The sequence below is a fragment of the Anastrepha ludens genome, chromosome 6 (assembly GCF_028408465.1).
Source record: "Anastrepha ludens isolate Willacy chromosome 6, idAnaLude1.1, whole genome shotgun sequence".
Classification (NCBI taxonomy): Eukaryota; Metazoa; Arthropoda; class Insecta; order Diptera; family Tephritidae; genus Anastrepha; species Anastrepha ludens.
Window position 1 is genome coordinate 42,251,955 of NC_071502.1, and position 21,483 is coordinate 42,273,437.

Genomic DNA, 21,483 nt, shown 5'->3' on the forward strand with positions numbered 1-21,483 from the left:
TGTACCTACTCGCCTGAAAATGTATTCCTTTTGATTTTGATGAAATTTGGCGAAGATAGCATAAATTGGGCAAAACGGTAGAAATAATAGTTTGGGGAAAAAGAAATTTTTATTTTTGAGTAAAATTTTCTCGCAAATGGTTTAATCTATTTTATGATCGGTCCTTAGCTCCTCGACGTTCCTACGACTACTAACGTACCGGTCAACTTCAATTATTTCTGTGATTTTATGGACTTTTTCTACATTTTCCCTCACATCAAAAATTCCTGAACGAAATCGACGAAATCAAAGTTGAACATACTTAGCTGTTACAGTAGCGGCACTACAAACGCCATTCACAATTTCAGGGGGCTGGGCTGCATTTTCGCCTTTATCAAAGTAAAACTATAAAAACCCGAATTTTCTCTTTGTTGGCTTCTATTTTTTACACTCTGTAACTCACAACTGAATGGAACAAGCAAAAAACAGCAAACGAATTCTTTTAGTGTGGAATGTTAGCTTGACAACGAGCAAAAATTTCAAATTGTTTGACCGATACTTTACGAGATATCGATCATGGCTGTACCGTCTACCAAGAAAATAATGTACTTCTTTTTCCCCACACTAATATTAAGTGGTCGCCGAGATAATCATTCCTTTACCCAAGTGTTCCTGTTTCCTTTTTGTTTTTGTTTAGTTCTCTGTCAAAAGAGGTTTACTTTAAGCGAAAACCAAACGAGTGATTTCTAAGAAATCCTTGTTTTTTTGATTTTTTTCAAGACAAAAATATTTTTAAGATAAGTTCTAAAAATTGTTTTCGGATCTTTTTTTGAAATTTCGGCTTCTTTAATCTTTTTTTAAATTGTTGGTAGAAGAAAAAAGTATACCACGATCTGCATTTCAGAACTTCAGTAATTTGATAAAATTATACAGCTTAGAGATGGACATTTAGAAACCAAAGAGTATTAAAATTATTTGTTAATTGTTTTTTTTTATTAACGATTCTTATTCATTTTTTAGAAGCGCCGAGTATATATGAAAAAATATTTACAATTTTGTGTTCTGCAACACACTCATCGTTTCTCAAACCGTTTCTTTTTGAAACCGTTCGACTATTTTGAATAAAAGTTTAATGTTTTAAGGCTGAAATAATATTCTGTGAGATTGCTGTTCTTTTCTAAATTTCCATAAAAAGAGTTGTATTTAACTTTTAGTTACTACACTTCGATTTTTGAATTCCCTCTAAATCCCGATGACATCTCTATAATCTCACCTTTCATTGAAGAAACAATTATGGAACCTTCCAATACTTCCTATTTCGTTAAGGGGCTACATGAGTTTCATTGGTTCAAAAAATCGATTTATTTTTTTTTTTGCTTATTAATTTCTACAACATCTCATGAATATTATCTTAAATTTTCAAGTCGATCCGAATAATAAATTCGGAGATACTGCCTTTGGAATGTGTGCACTCCAAGCCACTTTTACTGTTACTCAAAATGTTCTCGGTTGTCAAATGTTCTTGAAAACTACTCAACCGATCTTGATGAAATTTTACACAGGTGCTCGAAATACAATTTACTCGTGATTGAACGAAGGATTTTGTTTTATTTTCAATTACAACTATTTAAAAAAAAACAAAATGTCAAGCAAATTTGACCGAAACTTTAATTTTTTTGGAAAAATGTCTGCCAAAATTCCAATTTTTACTTTTTTCTCTTTCCTTCGTTCAAGCACGAGTTTATGGTCTTAACTAAAACACTTATTTTTATTTTTTCATTTTTGATGAGCCTGTCAGGAGTTATGCTGACAACGCGGACTCAACTTTTTTTCGAGGGGTCACCGGAAATGACGTCACAATGGAGGAGTTTTAATTTTTTTTTTTTAAAATTTCAAAAATTATTCTCTAAATATGTATCTATAGACAGAAAAAAGTGTGAATTAAATAAATAATTTTTTACATAGAAAAAAAAAATATTGAAAATAGGTCTTTTTTACCCGACGAAAACCATGTAACCCCTTAATAAGGGCAGAGCTACAGCATTGTGTCCATTGCACTGCACTTGGGTTACCTTTCTAATTTTCTTTAAATCTACCCAACCTCCGAAGAAATCTGAGTAGATCTTGTGGTGCAGAGGAGCCAAAGTGGTCGCTTCTTAACACATCAGTGCCAAAGCCCTCAAGCGTGATTCGAGCGAAGGCTGGGCAGACGCATAGTAAGTGGTTCGCTGTCACGTTTTCCTCTCCACATGCTGGGCAAAGTGCACGGTCTGAGATGCCCACCTTTCCCATGCTTTCCCACAGAAAGTGGCCCGTGATCAGACCAACCAGCTGCCTATAGTCTCCTCTGGTTAGTTAGAGGAGGAAGATTAGTTTTACCCATCTGCAGCCTCATTCAGCCTGCTAAGCTCGCTTGTGAGTTAGACTGAGCCGTTTGCTAACAGTGGCTATGATGGCTGCAGAAGGGAGTGGCGGAACGGGCTCCGAGCAGAACGCGCTCGATCCATTAAAGGTTTATTATCATAAATAAATATTTTAGAATTTCGATTTACGCTGAATCCTTCTTTACGTTGAATAAATTTAAAACTGTTTCTTTCTTTTCACAACTACAATGCCTTAAGAGTGATATGTACTCAAATGCCAGACACATTAATGTATATAATAATATATTATATATTTCATTTAATTGAACACAACAACAAACTTGATGCGTGAACTTACAAAAATTATTCAGCATTTTTGTATGATAACTCATTGTATTTACAAATATTCTGAATAACTATTATAAATTAGTTAGATTTTGAAGTTTGCTTAAACCTTTTAATATAAATATTTAGTCAAAGAAATATTAAATTCTGAACACTTAATAGAGAAATTAGTACTTTAATGCATATATCGCACCCTAAATACAAACGGGTCAGAACTCAAAATTTTTAAAAACTGAGTTTTTTGCATAAATTAATTCAGAGTACACATTTCTAACTGCTGCAAATATTTCGTTCCCATAACTATCTTCTTTAACTCGAAAAATACAATTATGGCTATTTTTATGTCAAGTGTGTTGCTTTTGCACGATCAACTAAAGATAATTATTTTTAGTTGCGATAATGGGCTCAAGAACAGCTGATTACTTTTATTACACATAAAGAGTTCTATTTTGAGTTCTGCCTCTATAACTGTAAAAAGTGATAAATTTCGTGGTATATTATTTTGCATTGTGCCTCTTTAGTTGTGAAAAGTGAGGTCAATTAGGTTAGGAAACTTATAAAATTAAAACATTTTATCAGTTAAAAAGGCACAACTTAAGATATAATCACTAGTTAATCGAAAAAATTTCAGTTAAAGAGTCATAAATCAAAATTTTGTTTTATTTTCGCAAACATAATATAAAATTGAAACAAATATAGTAGAACCTTCTTCAATGTTGTATATTTTCATGATGGAACAATAAATTCTTTAAATATTACAATAATTTTTACATAAAACGTTTTTCGTCTCTCCTGAAAATCTTTGTATTTTGAGTTGTGACCCTTTTGTATTTAGGGTGCGATATGTATACATTTCATGTCTCTTTCGCCCTTCTACAATTTCATTGCCTTCCCATACTCTTAGTGTCTCCCATAACCTTCGCACAGATATCAGCATTTGATAACCACCGTATCTTTCTCACAATCAACGGTAATGAACTCAAGTATAGACTGTCATTACCGCCAACACGCACATCATTATCGCCAAACATAATTTGCTTTCAAGGAAAAGTACAACACATACTAGACCGAGGCGAGACCAATCTGTGTTGCATAGAGCACAAATATACATAGCCTATCCACAGGCGCAGCAAACACTAAATTGCATATACGTTGAGCATACAAGTACTAAGTACGTGAACCTTTCATCTTGCGCATGTTTTCCTTTTATCTACTTACATTGTTATTAGTATAGATTATGTTATTCACTATACTACAGTAAGCCATGAGTTTCGCAGCCTTCGAGCACAAAACACTCTTCTTCAATGTGCGACCCTCTTTGATGGCATATTTTCTGCTATGCTTATCAATTTGACCCTATTTCAGCTCTAGTAGAATGTAGAAAAACTACTATTTAATAAATTTAACGATTCCATATTTTCTCTTGTCTCATAGGCTACTCAATTGAGTGTGAACGCACAAAGAGCGTTTGCTAAAGAGGCGCAATTTATTTGAAGGAAAATAGTGAATGGCGTCGTGTGTTCGGTAATTGTACTGAGGCAAGGACTTTTGTATGAACATTGTGTATATGTATTTGTATATAAAGTACTGGGGTCAAACGTGAATCAGGAAATATTAATTGAGCTTTCTACTTGAATAAATTAAGTTCTTATCAAACTTAAAATCATAATAAGTAATAATTCTTTAAGTTCTTATGAAACTCAAAATCAGTGCAATACTTTTAGTGGTGTGAAAAGTTGCACAAAAAATAAATTCAATTTGAACTGTTGCATCCATCATGAACCTTACGTGCAGACAACATACAAAGTGAAATAGTTTGCAATTATTCTAAACTATTGAATAATAAGAATTAGACTATTTTTAATAATTCTAATAAATAATTCTAATAAAAAATTGTTACAAAAGATTGGGCAACTGTATCGACAAAAAAGAAGCATGTCTCGGGGTTTTTTTTGGCAAAACAACGAAATAAATGAAAGTCCCAAAAAAAAATTTTTTTCTAAATAACGTGAAATAAAATGGCTGCGACACAGCTTCTCTTCGATGAAACCGGCTTTTTTATGTTTGAAGTACGTGCGGTCGAACCCACTGCAATTGCTATTTAGAATTAATGCTAAAGAATTGTTTCGATTATGCAGGTTAAAAGGAATAATAATAGCGGTACGCAAGTTTTTTTGATAAACACCTGTTAGGACCAACAAATAATATTTCCCACTACATCAAGTATTAAATTTATGTTGCTCGATGTCTTTACATAAAAATAGTAATGGTTTCAGATAACTAGAGTAATTGAAGGTTTGATGCCTTCAGGCGGCAGTGGCTGAATTTCACCTGTACACCTTTTTTTCCAAAAGGGCCAGACGGTAACTGGAAATAATAGGCTTCTGTTTTCACTCGCCCTTGCTTAAAAAAGCTGGAACTGCGTGACTTCCCTCTCAGATGAATTTTCCCTAATATACAAGTGGCGCAAAATTAATCATCAATTATATTTTTGAATAACTTTTTTTACTATATACAAAAAAAAATATAATTTTGACTCATGAAAATGTTTGTTTTGCCCTTGACGCTTACATACTGCAGTTATCTAGTTCCGAAGAGATATGATTGACGTACGACATCATTTGTAAAAAAGAAAATTCTTTCGATAGGGTTATTAATATTGCGCCGCCTTGTATACGAAATAAGTTTTATTTTTTCTTTTTTTGCTATTGAACAAGTTCGTGTTAATTGATCAACATTATTTCCAAATCTTTACATAAACTTGTTTATATGTATATCACCTTTAGTATAGTAATAAGGAAATCGAAAAAATGTTTCCAAAAATTTAATAAAATTTAAACTTATACAATATTCACGTTTTTTGTATAAGATTATTTAGAGTATTATTAAACTGCTTTCAGTTCTTTTTATAATTTTTAAACTTTTTTTTAATTTTTTTCGGATAAAATTTACTTTCAATTCAATTTTTTACTAAAATTACTGTTTTTCTAAACGATTTAGTTTTGTTTTCTTAAAAGCTTAAATTTTTTTGTTAAAAATTAAAAAATGCACTCTTTTTCTTAATTTTTGCAAAACAACTATAAAGACAACCTTCAAAAATTGATAGTGAGATTCCCACAACTTTTTGAGTTGTATTGAAAACAGTAAAACACCTGTGTAAGATACCGTTATAGCGAGTTCTGCTATGAAAATTAAGCTCAAAAGCCGAGGAAAGAACAATGAAAAATGAAAAAAAAGTCGATACCGATCCCCAGTGATGGTTTCGCTTGGCTTTAACAGTTCAAAATAAATAACACCAACTTGGCCCCACCAAATACACAGCATAACCTTCGCAGCGTGAATATTCGGCCGAGACGACGACGTAGAAGCATGACCGGGCAGTCCCCATGACTTTATTTTCTTTGGATCGCTATAATGAATCCATTTGTCATCACCCCTCACGATGCGATGAAGAAAATCCTTCCTTTTTTGCCGTTGGAGCTGTTGTTCACAGACGAAAAAACGACGTTTAACATCCCTTGGTTTTACAATAACTCATAAAGAACCCAAGTCCCCAGTTTCTGAATCATTCACAAAACATGCAATCGCTTGGAAATGGATTGTCGGGTAACTTCTAATACTCAAACTCTTCTTGCGTTTGAGACGGATGCGCTTTGGCCGCCGTTTTTTCGAATTAAAGTGGAAAATCAACACTTCCTGAAATGCGAATTATTCGGCGCAAAATCAGACATTTCCACAAAACCAAAAGTCACTAAATGTCACTAAAATAAAACAAAATCACTAATGTGTCGAAGCAGTTTGTTTATCATAGGACTGCAGGGTTTGACTGAAAAGTAATGAGCCTTCCTGCGCGGAGCGTCTGCTAAGTGATCAACCGAATCGGCTGGTGAGGGAAAATGATCGTTGGACCTTCCCCTTTGACTAGAAACCAGTCCCAGTTCGCTGGTAACAGCAGTGCAGTCAACATCGCTCCGCTGTTGCTTTAAAAATGTGTTAGGATTTTGCAGTGGCGAAAATACAGCGATCGTTGGAGTGACGTTATTCGATCAAATTTTGCATAAAGCTTAACAAAACGAGTACCGAAACCATTGGGCTACTCAAGGAGGCTTACGGGGACCAATCTCTGTCCACTGCTCAGGTAAAACGGTGGCACAAGTCGTTCAAGGACGACGCAAACAGAGGTAGATGTGAACCGGGTTTGTGAATTTTTGAGCATTGGCCAAGATGGGAGTTCCGGTGGAAACACCCTCCCTACAGCCCAGACCTGTCCCCTCCGGACTTCTTCTTGTTACCGCACCTGAAAAGAAAGCTGAAGGGAAGGCGGCGTTTCGACTCCATCGAGGCGATCCAAAAAACTGTGACAGCCGAATTGAACGCGATTCCGGCGGATGAGTTTAAAAAATGTTTCCTGTAGTGGAAGGACAGCTACCAGCGGTGTATTGACGCTCAAGGGTCCTATTTTGCTTAAAAAAAAGAGGTTGTCTGTAAAGTCGGTTTACTGACGATAGTTTAACGTGACAGCGTCATAAGAAAATATTGATGGAGTGGTTGCAATTTTCAAAACCAAATTTTAATTTTATTTGTTTGATAGATATTTTGTATGGATATAGAGGAGGAGGTAAATGGAATTGCAATGGAATAGGTCAAGTTACATTTACACAAACGTGGAAAATGACGAAACATTTATCAAATTCATGAAAGATATCTTCAATTTGGATTGTGCATCAGACGTTAATAAGTCAACAACACTAAGAGGCATCATCATCGATTTGACTTTCTCAAGACACTTTACACTCGAAAAACTCCCATTCATTTCCTACTTTTTCTATCATCGTACCTACATATGCGCATATACATACATATATATGCTCACTCAAGTAGGACAGAGCCAGATGTCGAACGTTGCCGAACGCGGGGGCCGATTGTGCTCTTTGTCGTTCGTTCCGCGCTCTCGCTTGCAGTTCAAGTACATTAGCTTACATTTGCTTGCGTACGGAATAGATTCGTATATTTGATATGTCCATATGATTTGTATGCATCTTTACATATAGATTTGTTCTTTTTGAAAATTGCGCGAAATTGTATGTGTATATGCATGTCTATATACATATATTACTATACAACATATCTTATCAGGTATATGGTAAATATTACCATACATTTTTTCCTTCATATATAATAAAAAAATTAATAATAATAACATTAAAACAACAGGTATTATTAACAAACTTGGTTTTATTTTAAATTCTTCAAGTAAATCAAATTAATAATAATCAATAAGAAGGCATATGCAAATACAAATACGTGAATTTATATGTGTACATATGCGCATATACATACATATATACGCTCACTTAAGTAGGAGAGAGCAAGATGTCGAACGTTGCCTTTCGTTTGCTTTGTTTGCTTTGTCGTTCGTTCCGCGCTTTCGCTTGCAGTTCATTCAAGGTAACGACAAATGAGCAAGGTAACGATAAATGAGCAAGGTAACGACACATTTTTTCGTGCGTGCAGCCTGTTAACTCGAATTATAAGATGTTATCACATCAAAAATGAGGCTCATTACTTTTCAATCAAACCGTGTAAGTTTGGTTAATGACGTTTAAGTTATCTTAGAATCGACTAGCACACACTGTTGGCGGCATCTATTGGCAAACAGCGGTAACTTAGTTGCGCACCTAATATATTTATCCTAAAGAATAAAAGATCAAAGAATGTACCTATACAAATGTGGTAAAGCACCAAAGATATTTCATTCTAAAAAACTTAAGACCTTAGTTCTCAAGCACTGAATAAATCTCGCAATTATTAAATTAGTTTCACATTTTTTCTCTCCTATATCTATTATTCTTCTTCTTGTTTCTTATTTTCTAAAAATATATTTGATCCTAAAAAATAAAAACATTAATTAACGAAAATTTTAAAAGAACCAAAAATATTTCACTTCATAAAATGCAGTACCAAAATTAAACAAATCTCAAATCCATACTCTTTTTTCAAAATCTTTATTCTTCCTAATCTCAATCGTATAAATAAATCAATTTTCAGAAATATTCAAGACAAAGTATCATACTTGGATCACTTGAAAATAAATCGCGCAGTTTGCTATAAATACCTTAAGGAAGCTGTTTGTATACTTATATTTTAATATGCCAATTTGATAGATGGGAAAATAAGAAATAAGCATAAATACAGAAAGTGCCGCTTGTATGCTCCTTTATTAGCATCAATAAAATGACCTTGACACCGAAAAATAAATATTTTTCTGTTACGAAACGAACATTTTTGGCAAGCAGCAAATAAACTGAAGCACTTGAAAATTACTTTCGTTATGTAAGAAAACAAAATCAAAAAATTGAATTCAATCACCTGTTGATTAAGCATTTTATTCCACGAAAAGACCAGAAAATGTTCCAAAGTCACGCAGAAGCCAACGAAGTGACCACATAAAAGAAGCTAAAAGCCAATCAATTACATGGGCATGTGCCCCTAACACCCGTAAATACATTTTGTCGCAGCGCCATTTGGGAATTGAAAAAGAAATGTCAACTTAATACAACAAATTATGCCATTTTTGTTCTTGCTTTTTTGTTTTTGGTTCAAACTTAGCGTACAAACAGTTTTATTTATTAGCGTCGTTGATATGTGCTGCAGTCAATCAAACTTTACGAAATGCCAAAAAAGTTACGTATACGCCATGCCGTATGTGGCAGACAGTGGCGGTAACATGAACAGCGGTGAACTAGAGGCTAGCACGTGCTATGTGATAACTTCTGCATCGCGAGCACAAACAAATGCACCACATATGTACACACCGGCCAGAACAAAGTCCTGCAAAAATTCAACAAATTGTTCACTTACAGCTGTAAGCTTGAATGAAGCTCTAAATAAATCCTCTCGTATGCCCCTCAGTGATGCTTTGGCGTAAGTATTGTGACTACCCGCTGGGAATGTTTACGAAAAGTTTCAGTGAGAGTTGTCCATGAGACTCATGTAGACACATATGTATATACTACATATATAACTAGGTTCACACACATACCTACATAGAAACGCCCAAATGTGCGGCAGCATGTGCTACTTCTCACATCCACTTGTGCCCTTCGAACTTCTTCTGAGGCAATAAAAGGCCACCCGTTTGTTTGAGTGCACTTATGGTGGTAGACAAAAATGTTTTTCCCACATCGCTTGTATACTTTTTGCCTCTTTACTTGTATTCCACTTGTTGTACATGCTTGAAATTCTTCCTGTTATTGTCACATCATATGCACTCTGTTGCGTGAAATGTATGTTTTCCGTCAGACATGCCTTTTACTTGAATGTTACATAAATATACTCGTACTCGTGAGTGCACATATGAACAAAGACATATTTCGGGACAAACTTTTGCCTGCCTTAAACTCTTAAATGCTTATAAATTATGACTTTTGTATTGTGCAAAAGTTTCACTAATTTGGGGTTAAAGTAAGTTAATTAAATTTCATTACTAAAGTTTTGGAGGAAAACTTATTTTTTCGCCTTTGCAACGAACCACAGATGTTGGCCGCAAATTTGCACATAGTTGAAAAATCGAGCTTTTTGTTTGTTTTTTTTTTTGTTTTGGAAAGAAGTAACCTATTTCAAATACAATTTGGTTCCATCTCGTCGTTTATTTGTGGTTATAGGCATTTTTGCCTTCCTTATTTTTTATTTTTCATCTTTTTTTAATTCTTTACTAATAACTGTTAGAATAATTATACTATTAGTTAGAAATTGAGAGTTTATTTAATTCTTCTTGCTACTTTAAAAGAACGTAAAAAATACTAGAACTTTGTTCCTATGAAATACCGTACATGCAAACAACTTTTTTATACTTTAAAAAATCTATATTTGTATTAGCAAAAAAGTATAGAAACACATTTTGTTTGCTACCGGAATATATTGTCTTTCATTTCATATTTACATTAATAGACAATAATAGAGTAAGTACAAGTATTTAAAACGATTTCTAAAAAATTGAATCCTTTAAAAATTTAATGACCTGCAAAAAAATCTAATTGTTGAGAATATGAAAAAATAAGTAAGCAGCATTACAGTATAAAATCAATCGCGTGGATGTAGAGTTCTAACTGGTAAAGAAAAAATGTTAGCTTTTGTCGCCCGTTGTTTTAATGAAATACTTCCAATGAAGTGCTTTATCATTTGATTTATTTGTCAGTATGCGCCAAATCGCCAAAGTTTGAACATTCCAAATTTTTTAATATTTTTGCGTTTTTTCTTCAATTCGATAAAAAAAAAATTGCTACCGAAAGCCTTTCAAATATGACAGCAGTTTACAACAAAAATACTCCTGCGTTAGTAACATGCAGATTTTCGCTTTGACGCTAAAAAACTGGAGGGTTGGCTCCGAGAATAGGAAGTAAACCGAAGCATACCGACAGCTATTTTATCCAGCAAGAGTTTTGCTATGGCTGTTGTTGTCGTATTGCTTTCTTGTTTGCTGTCGTAACTGATATTCTCTTGATTGTGACCACAAATATTGTTTACGATGAATGGGTAATAAGTCTCATAATTTTTTTATTTTAAGTACTTTTTTTACTTTTTTTAAAGAAGTGCTGAAGAAGCTGTCATTCCACAACTACAGCCAAGGGATATTCTTACGAGTGCAGTTTTTAACTATGCTGTGGCTGGGCTGAACAGCGCAGTTGAAACCATAGCAAATTTAACTTAATAAAACTTGTTTTTTCAGTGATGTAGCATCGGCTGTTGAAACATGCGCAGTAAAGCAACGTCAAAATTGAGTTTCAAAAAATTTTACTTTCGCGTGATAACCCCAGCAAATATATTTTAGCGCTGCTGTTATGCTGGCCGCTATTTTAAATGCTGCTCGCGAGCTAACAAGCTTAAATGAATAAAACATAAAACAAACAAACACCACCCAGCAGCTTAAGTAACACTCCTGATATCCTTGGTTTTCCAAGCACAAATGTTAAAGCACGAAGATTTGGTATCATCACTCCCTGAAGACTAGTGCTCGGTACTTGCATGAAAGTAATGAGATTGGCAATTTTCAAGCGTTTTTTAGCATTGGACGGCATGCAAAAGTAAAGAAACCGTTTAAGAAAACATATGCTGAGTCCCCGTAAAAATGAAGGGCTACTCTCTGCATGTCGGAAAGCTCTTTGGAACTCAAAAACGGCAAATACCATGTTTTAGTGCCATTTATAAATAAAATAAAAATAATAAATGCAAATACTCTTTTACCCGAGGTGCTGGTATAAATGTTACCGAGAAAGCTCCTACTAGCCCGGTGTCGCTTATCCTTCATGTTAAGTAGGATTTAATCTATTAAAGGAGGGCAGAATGAGATAGGAAACGAGGAAACTTAAACCCAAAATTGTGTCCGAGATTTCTCAAAATATTTAGAAAAGTTTATATAGATAGTTTAAGGACTGTGTGATGGATGGTATAATTTTGTAGTGCCTTAAAGTACTCATTAGAAGAAATTGCCTGATTAGTTAGCGTACCTGTAACAAAACCATGTCAACTCAAATAAATTAAATGACTTACTTGTATTGAAACGCGAAATGTTGCTTAACATTTTTTGCCCCGAACTTTTTACAAAAGTTATTAAATAAGTTTTAAGATGCTTTAATTTTTCGTATACCACATAAACTTTAATATGAAAATGTTTTATTTTCTTTACAAACACTGAAAATTATGCATTTAATTTTATGAATGCACTCTGAAACAACAGCGGAACCAAAACATAATCCAAATTTATATCTAAATGCGAAAACGCAGACCTCAACAATGAGTGTTGGAGCAAATTTTCAAAAGCACCACAGATTTTTACTATTTATTTATTTACTTTTAAATTTTTTTTTAACTTAAAATCATTTAAATTAAAATATTTGCATTATTATTATTATATTATTTTTATTATATTATTTTCCTCCTCCCTCCATTTGTGGAATAACATCAAGACGCACACCACAAATAGGAGAAGGAGCTCGGCCAAACACCCAAAAAGGGTGTACGCGCCAATTTTATATATATATATTGTATTATATTATTTTCACCTTAAATTATTTTGTATACAAATTTAATTACTTCTATAAAATCAAAGCCCATAATAAACCAAGTTTCATACTTGTTTTTTAATTCAACAAGTTTCAATTAAAATTTCGAGTCAATTTAATCAGAACTTATAAAAAATTCGCAGTCTTATAGCCCATAAAATTTTACTGTAAGTTGCAAACAGCTCAAAATTCTCATTCGATCTTGAGAATTTTTTCTTCTGAAAGTGTGGCGCATTTTCTCCGTATGAAATAAAATGACGTGCATTTGTTATATGAAGAAAATGTGTAACACCGTAAAAGAAAAAATTATAAAAAATCAACGAGAATTTCAAACTACTTCAAAGCTTGAGCCACATATACCAAAATTTAATGGCCCTAAAACTATATTCCGGTTTTTTTTTTCTGATTATAAATTTGGAAATTGGCCGAACATTTATAGATCATATACAAAATTTCATGCTTCGAATATGGAGTTCGCTATAAAAAGATTTATATATACACTAGCATTACCCAGTGGGCTTCGCACCACCACACATAAAATGGTTTTTTTATATTGAATCGTCTGGCGTGCTCCCCAATTTGTGTTTTATCGGCTTTTATTATGATTTTGTGGCCATCGGTGGGCATCAGATCGATAGCCACTTTGAACAATTTCACCAATTCATTGTGTTGATGGAACATTGTTTGCAATTCATTCACGATTGATCTTCTCGTATTCGTCGAAATTGCACAGCGCTGATCTAATTCACGATTCTTATCACCAATAAAATATATTTGCAAAAATTGATGGTCACCATCTGGGAATGGTAGCAAAGACCCAGCTCTATGGTATGTAGATAACGGATCTGAATTTTTAAAAACATCGAACACAGGGACGGCATATAAATTAAATATGATATTGTTTATTCCAAACGAAGAAATAACCTTAAACGTCGGCATAAATCCATCTCTTACTCGTATAATATTTGTAGCTCCAAAAGATGTCATTTGAAAGCATGAATTGTATTTTTTAATGTTTAAGGGGAAATGCTTCGACGTTGGTGAATTGCCAAAAACCAATGAATGCAAAGGTTCTGGCGGAAGTTCTAGCACCGGCAATTTGACTTTCCCACCAGCACAGTCCATACCAGGCGATTCGTTTCTGAATTTAATTGCTTTGCAATGTATACATTCTCTATTCATTTGGCCAATGTAGGCATGCATGCTGTAATCAATGGTGGCATCGTAATTGAAAGCCGTTCGTTGCATTTGACGTATATCATAAACAGACGTACGCCCACGATGGTTTCTTGGTGCTTCACTATTAACTGGTTGATTTCTCCGTCTGTGTCGTTGTGTTCCCACTTCATTTCGTAGAACACGATCTTCTTCACTTTGTGATCTTCGATTTAACGCTGTAGCATTTGATTGGCGTGAACGTCTGCCAATGTTTTCTCGTCTTGCACGTGGCATTCTTTCAGTACAGTGTATTACTAATTGAATGTAAAAGCCAAACATTGAAAATGATTTCAAGTCATTTGGACGAAAATATATAAAAATAAATTTAATTCAAAGTTCAATGTGTGTACGTGGTTAAAACAAACACTCACTAAAAGTATGTCTGTTCGCAATGAGAGCACGATATAAAAGAACTCAAAGCACATAAGAGAACTGTCAACTGAATTCCAACGACAGCAAATTAATATTAACATAATACACTTACAACCACAACAGTACAACAGAAATGCTCATAAGCGGCTGTGTATTTGTTGTTGTTTTTCCCATACAGGCATTTCGTATGAGAGGAAACCATTACTCACATAAAATGTCATAACTCAGAAACGGCTGCACCGATTTCAATCAAACTTCACACAAACCACCTGCTCAAAGATAGAAAAGAACTCTAAAATTTTTGTGTCAATTGGTTCAGCAGTTCTTTAGTGATAAGATTACCAAGGAAATGTAACTTCTTTTTATATATATAGATGTTTTTACATAAGTGAAATAAAAAATAATTAAGTGAGTCATAAAAATCTGTTAATATGTGGTGCCTTTATATTATTGTAATTTCGGGGACGTATTTTTTTGATTATTATTATTATTATTTGCTACCGCACCGGCGGGGGCCGCAAAGTATCGATACAAGTAAATTCAACTGCGATCGATTTGCAGCTTTTGCTTTTACTTGCGACTAAGTGAGCGAGTCGTTAGATGTCTTGAATTCGTCATACATGCTTCGTCTCCATGTTTCTTTCGGCCATCGTTTTCAGTGAGAGCCTTACGGATTCCAATCTAGCAACATTCTGCTGATGTCAGTCGCAGGTTTACATACTGTACGGCCCATCCATTTCAAGTAAGTTTAAATCCTTAACTTTTTATCCCCATTAGTATTTAATACATACAGAGTACATTTTTTGTGACTAAAATTTGTTAACCGATTTACTTGCACTTAAACTTATTTTCCTTTTATTAAGCATTTTATTTCTCAATACACTCTAAATATATATTATTTTCTACCAAAGTACTTACCATCTTTTTTGTAAAAAATAACTTCCAATTTTAGCTCGGTCTTATTCATCAGACTTTTCTCAATTTGTTGTTTATGCTCGTCCTTTGTTTCCGGACCGTACAGGAAATGACACGAGCATCCTGGGTGACACAAAGCACAAAGTCAGCAGTAACAAATGTTGAACAAGTGAAATGAACATATTCAGCACAATAACAACAATCGTAGTTTAGTAGAATGCGAACGACATACAAATATTCCTCAATGTCCGATGAGCAGTTGGCAGTAATTAAAAGTGTTTGTTTGGTGACATTATTGTTGTTTTTTTTTTTTTTTTGAGAATTTGTCATTTGCCATGTTGGGGGTTGACATTTGAATGGATTCAATGGTTTTTTGCGAATTGTTAGTTGACCGCATTTCATTATAGTTGTTATTGATGTTGCAGCAAATAGTCGGCACAAATTCATAAATTAGAAGAAAAGGAAGAACGTATTAAAATAGCTATGCATACATTTGAAATACGGCTTTTACTAAAATATACTTATGGTATACATTACAAAGGATGGTCCAAATACAGATATATTTTTTTATTATCGGTCAGATTAGTACCTACGTGAAAAGAAGTAAATCTTTTAGCACTTGAAGGATGTGGAATATTTGGCAAAGTTATTTCTAAAGTGCAGCAGCTGTAATGCTCAAACTGTGCATTTATTATTGTAAAAGGAAATTTCAGAAGAGACTAAAAAATTTCCATTCTTGCAGCTGCCTTTGAAAGAAAAGAACTTGCTGTGATGCTCTTGTACTTTTATTTTATCTAAAGAACTCCTGTGCATATTCGTTATATGGCCGCCAGCAAAAAAAAAAATCCCATTAATAAACTCGACTTTGAGCCACTTCAAACTTGTGCTTTATTATAACAAAATTCAATCCTTTATACTGTTTTCCTAAGAATTCTTTTATAAAATTTGTTTTGATTCTCACAAAGTTGGTAACTTTGATTTTTATCAACCTTGCAGGAAATGCACTGTTAAGTGTAAACAAATATTGTTAATTAAATAAGAAAGAAGTAAATTGTCCAAACTTGTCAACTATTTAATACACTTTAGATCGACTCGCTTAACTCAAAGCTCGAACGGAACAAAAAATAAATCTTTAAGAAAATAATAGTTTGGTGAATATTTTATGCGTTTTATGCGCTTCTTCGGTTACAAAGCCATTATTGCTCACCTTTTGAAGGTTTTCAATATATGAACTAGAATCACTCAGTTTCACCAGCATGACGAAGCATGCTACAAAACTTATCAGAAAAATTTTGAAAAATCACCCTACATAGAGTATAAAAATAAAACAAAGTTAGAGACTTTTTCCCAATGAAACTAAGCAATACTTGATAAAAAGGTTTATTTTATGTAAAAATAACAGCAGTATTCTCAGAAATAAAAGGTGAATTAAAATTTGTTGGACTAAGAACATCGACACTGCGACACAGATTTTATAAAATATGGACTTTTCAAAAATTCCCGAAAACTGTCAATAACAGCTTGTGACAAAAATCATCTTTTTGTTCTCCAGTATAAGTTTCAAGTGCTAGTAAAACTATGGATTTGATATTTGTAGTAATACAGCAAACTCAGTTTTTATATTTTGTCATCGATTTAAATTGTCCAAGTATGAGCTTGACGGAGATATTGACGAAGTCAAACAAGTAATGTCGTCCGTATGAAAGGAACTGTAACTGGCGGTCGACGACGAAGAGAACGTTCTTATGTCCGGTGGAAGGATCAAATTGTAGATCACCTGGCTTCTTTTGGCTTAAGAAAATTGTGCGGAAAGAGAGACCCAGACGAGACATTATTCGGCAGGCTGTAACTCGGTAACGGGTTGTTATGGCTAATTAAGTAAATAACTAAGTATTGTAAATTTTTCAAGAACCCTAAAGGTTCAAAGAATGTCTTTAAATACTCATATTCAGTCTACGGTATTAATGTGGATGTCAAAAGAAAGTGAATATATCTGGTTATTACAAAAATTTTTTGTTTACTTCACACCAGGACAAATATCGATTTTTACAGTACCCATTTAAACATTACTTTAGATAATATTTAAGGAGGAAAGTTCAACTATTTTTATAAGTTTTTATAAAACAACAAGGAGGCCGAAGTTGAAAAGCAAACAAAATATACTTTAAGAGCTGGACGCAGTTTTTTCTCTCATTTTATATCTGTATTAGTATCATAGAAGCAGCATAAGTATTTGAATTTTTGAAAGCATGAAGCCCTCTGAAAAATTAAAATGCAGCGAAAATTATTAACTGAGTATGCAGCAGTATAGGGTCGCCGTAGCCGAATGGGTTGGGCGTGATTACCATTCGGGATTCAGAGAGAATATATGATCGAATCTCGGTGAAAGACCAAAGTGAAGAAAAAGTTTTTTTTTCCTAATAATTTCGTGCAATTATAGGGTTAGATGATAGCCGCTTAAAAACCAAAGCTTTTGAAAAATACTGAAAATTGTGTACTACATTCAACTTTTCAATAATCATTTCTAAACAGTATTCATTTTAAGATAGCTCACATGATTTCAGTAAATTTTAATATATTATAACGCCAATATTACCATTTTTAAACCCTTTTTTTGATTCCAATATTTTCATTAACTCCACTTCATTTAAAAGCCAAATTTATGAGCGTTTTAACTTTTTGTAAGGTGTTTCCCGCGCAAGTAAATTTTCAATATATTTTTTACGATACTAAAGTACATTTTAAAGCTCAAAAATTCGATCTTTAGAAAATTTTCAAGTTCTGTTCCACCTCAACAAAGGCAAAAAACAAGTTGTGCGAACTTCCTTTATTTAAAAAAAATATACATGTAGTAGGACCAAACTGTGTAAATGCTAAGTAAAGTGTAATTAAAATAGGAAGAGTGTTTGAATATTTTAAAAACTTAAATGGCCACTATGTGATTTTATTTGCTGTTTTAAAGACTTTTAGTGCACATTTCAAAAGGGTGTTACTGCTGAAGGGCTTTTAAAACTATCCTGTCCTTCGCATTGTCATTTAAATTTATATTGCTTTTATACCCAATGCACAAATTAGTTAGGCAATAAAAAATTCTCACAAATAACCTTTTTCGTTGTACTATGTATATTATATAAAATAATTGCCTGATGCAGATTTGTTTATATCAAAACCTATAGAAAACATGAAGACGACACTTAGAGAACGTCTGAAATATACATTGTGCAGCTCATGAATCTGACTCGAGAGCAACACTCACCATTATAACTATACCAAATACATCTCGAGCTCAAAGCTTTATAACACAGCGAAAGTGCCCAGAATTGATTGTCATATTATAAATTTAATAAGAAAACATATCCGGCGTTGCCTATACAATACCAATAACATATTAATAAGAGCGTTTTACTACGTAAGCGACGATTATTTCTCACTAGCTATTTCTAATGGATTTCCACCTCCAGAATCCTTCTTATACCTCGACAAAAAAGGCTTTATACAAAACGAAAAGCACACGCCAATAATATATCAGATATTCAGAAGAGCGAACAATAAAATAATCACATCAAAAACACTTAATGCAAATAATAAACGCTTTGATACTTATATTTCAAGCTGCGACAAAATCGAATCCACCCTTACCATTGAAAACTGCTGGTGGTTAACAAATGACACGCAACACTAACTCATACCACCTTTCTAGTCTGAATACCTTCTTTTACTACTTTTAAGCCTTTTATTACAAACAATAATCTATGCATCGTTTTTGTCCCTTTTTCCCTGCATCAAAGTTATAAAATATTTTAATAACTTCTAAGTTAAAACAAAATTAATTTTAATACTAAGGAAAAGTTACTCGACATCAGATAATATACGTACTTGAGAGTTCGTCTAGAGACATTGTGCGACACATCATTACTATACTAATACTATTGTTTATTGTAGTACTTAATAATATTAGTTGAAAATAAGTAAACAAATATAAAAAAAAAAACACGAATTAACTCCAATTAGTTTCCTAAATATCGTACACGGGCCTAAGGTCAGTTTACTTGAATGGCAAGTTATCTGCCACATGACACACAACATTACTTGCAGCTTCTGACCTACATAGGTGTAAATCTTTATCTCTATCTCCATCTCTATCTTTATCTCTACCTGCTTCTCTATCACTATCACTATCTCTATCTCTAGCATTATCTCTTTTTCTACGTGTATCGCTACCTCTCACTCCCTTTCTCTGTCTCTACTTTGTCAAGATATAAAAAAGTAGTTCACTAATTTTTGTTTTTCTTAACAATTATTGTCCTGTACGGACTGGTCGATGTTAAAAGACTGGCTGGTGGCATCCTTCAAATCTACTGTCTATTTTATTTATTTATTTATCCAGTCAATGATACTAAATCAAAATGGCAAGTTAAATTGAGGCTAATATTTTATTATAAATACTTTTGTTACTTATTATTATTTTTTTTTTGTTTATTGACTCTCCACCTATTGATGCTCAGATTTCAGACAACGGCTTTGGTAACATTCAAACCCTAAATCGGTCTATTGTCTTACTATTCATATGCAGGTGAAGAGGAGGGAGAAAGAGTGAGATATTCATTGCATCTGTCGGGCGCTGCAGCCTTCCCAAGTGATTCTTCAGCGTGGCAGCCCACAGGGACCATATCGATGTCCCGTATGGATATAAAGCTTAGCAATCCAGGCATATAACGCCAATTTGAGTTTAATGGCAAGAAAAGTAGACTAAAGAGCAGTCTATGAACTGAAGCGAATTTGCTTGTATATTAGTCATATATGGTAAATTACTCAATGCAGACTGCATTCCATCGCAAAGAAGTCGCATACAAAGCTCATCAGCATTTGCTATCGTTGGGAAACTGAATTCGTGAAGTATCGTCTAGAGATAATTTATAAGAAAATTCCAAAAAATTGATGTATCATGGCAACTTTAATTCTGTTTTCTAGCATCGTGGGAATTCATTATATATATATATATATATATAATTGGCGCGTACACCAATTTGGAGCATTTGTCCAAGCTCCTCCTCTTATTTGTGGCGTGCGTCTTGATGTTGCTCCACAAATGGAGGGACCTACAGATTCAAGCCGACTGCGAATGGTTGATACTTTTTATGAGGAGCTTTTTAATGGCAGAAATACACTCGGAGATTTGCCATTGCCTGCCGAGGAGCGACTACTGTCAGAAAAAACTTGTTCTTCATTTTGGTCTTTCGCCGAGATTCGAACCTACGTTCTCTCTGAATTCCGAATGGTAGTCAGGCACCAACCCATTCGGCTACGGCAGCCACTAAGCGTGGGAGTTCATTAATCTATATTAGTATACGCTGAATGCTTGAATGTTGAATGCCAAAGTTTTTCACATCTTCTGTCAAAATTAGAATTGCCAAAAGCCACCACCATATCTTGAAAGACCTCCAGATAATATCACTTAATTTTCAAAACTATGTTAACTCTAATAACCAACGGATTTTGCAAAAATCTACCTTAATAACTGAAGCTATAAAAAGTTCTCCTCGCTCAAAGTGCAAACAATTTGTTCCTCGTGGTGGGTGCTTTAATCTTGTTGCTGTAAAAATACTTTACATACTGTTTTTATTTTGAAATGAATGAGGGTGAATAGAGCAAATTCTTTTAGATATCTATTTGCAACGGAAAATTAAAAGAGAAGCTTAAATATCGATCTGTAAACATTTTGTACCAATTTACTGAGAGTGGTATTTTTCCACGGTTTCAACGGCAATATCAGAGCCTTGGTAACACCATAAGTATTCAAAAACAAAAAAAAAAAACTAAAACGAAAATAGGTGTCGAATTTTATGGACTATAGAACGAATTTATTTAGTAGCATCAGGAAAAACCAAATTTTGAAAAATAAAGAAATTCAAAATAAATAAATAACCACCAATTTTTTGCATTGGGTATAAACAACTCATTCCGCCCTTTCTACGACTTACTGTCTTTCCATTTTTTTTCTATTGTAAAATATTTCGTAGCTTCACACACATTTCCACCCATTTCACTTACCCTTTTGCATTATTTGAGCTCGTGAATAACCTGTCAAGTCCACGAAGCCATCCGAACAATAAACAATTGGATTGCCATTTGCCTGCGCATTGCCGAGCACAAAATTCGAATCTGAAAGCATGAAAAGAAAAAATAGGAAAAATAAACAAATGCTGCATGAAAGGGAACGAAAGTAGGTG

The 21,483-nt window shown here is 33.6% G+C and overlaps 1 protein-coding gene across 1 annotated transcript in view; it reads right to left on the reverse strand.

Moving 5' to 3' along the window:
- LOC128868544 (potassium voltage-gated channel subfamily H member 8) overlaps positions 1 to 21,483 on the reverse strand; it is a 215,847-nt gene that overhangs the window by 170,251 nt on the left and 24,113 nt on the right. The window contains exons 2-3 of the mRNA XM_054110756.1: positions 21,305 to 21,415; positions 15,257 to 15,376 (exon numbers count right to left, since the gene is read on the reverse strand). Of these exons, the coding sequence (XP_053966731.1) occupies positions 15,257 to 15,376; positions 21,305 to 21,415 (231 nt within the window). The remainder of the gene's footprint in view (positions 1 to 15,256; positions 15,377 to 21,304; positions 21,416 to 21,483) is intronic.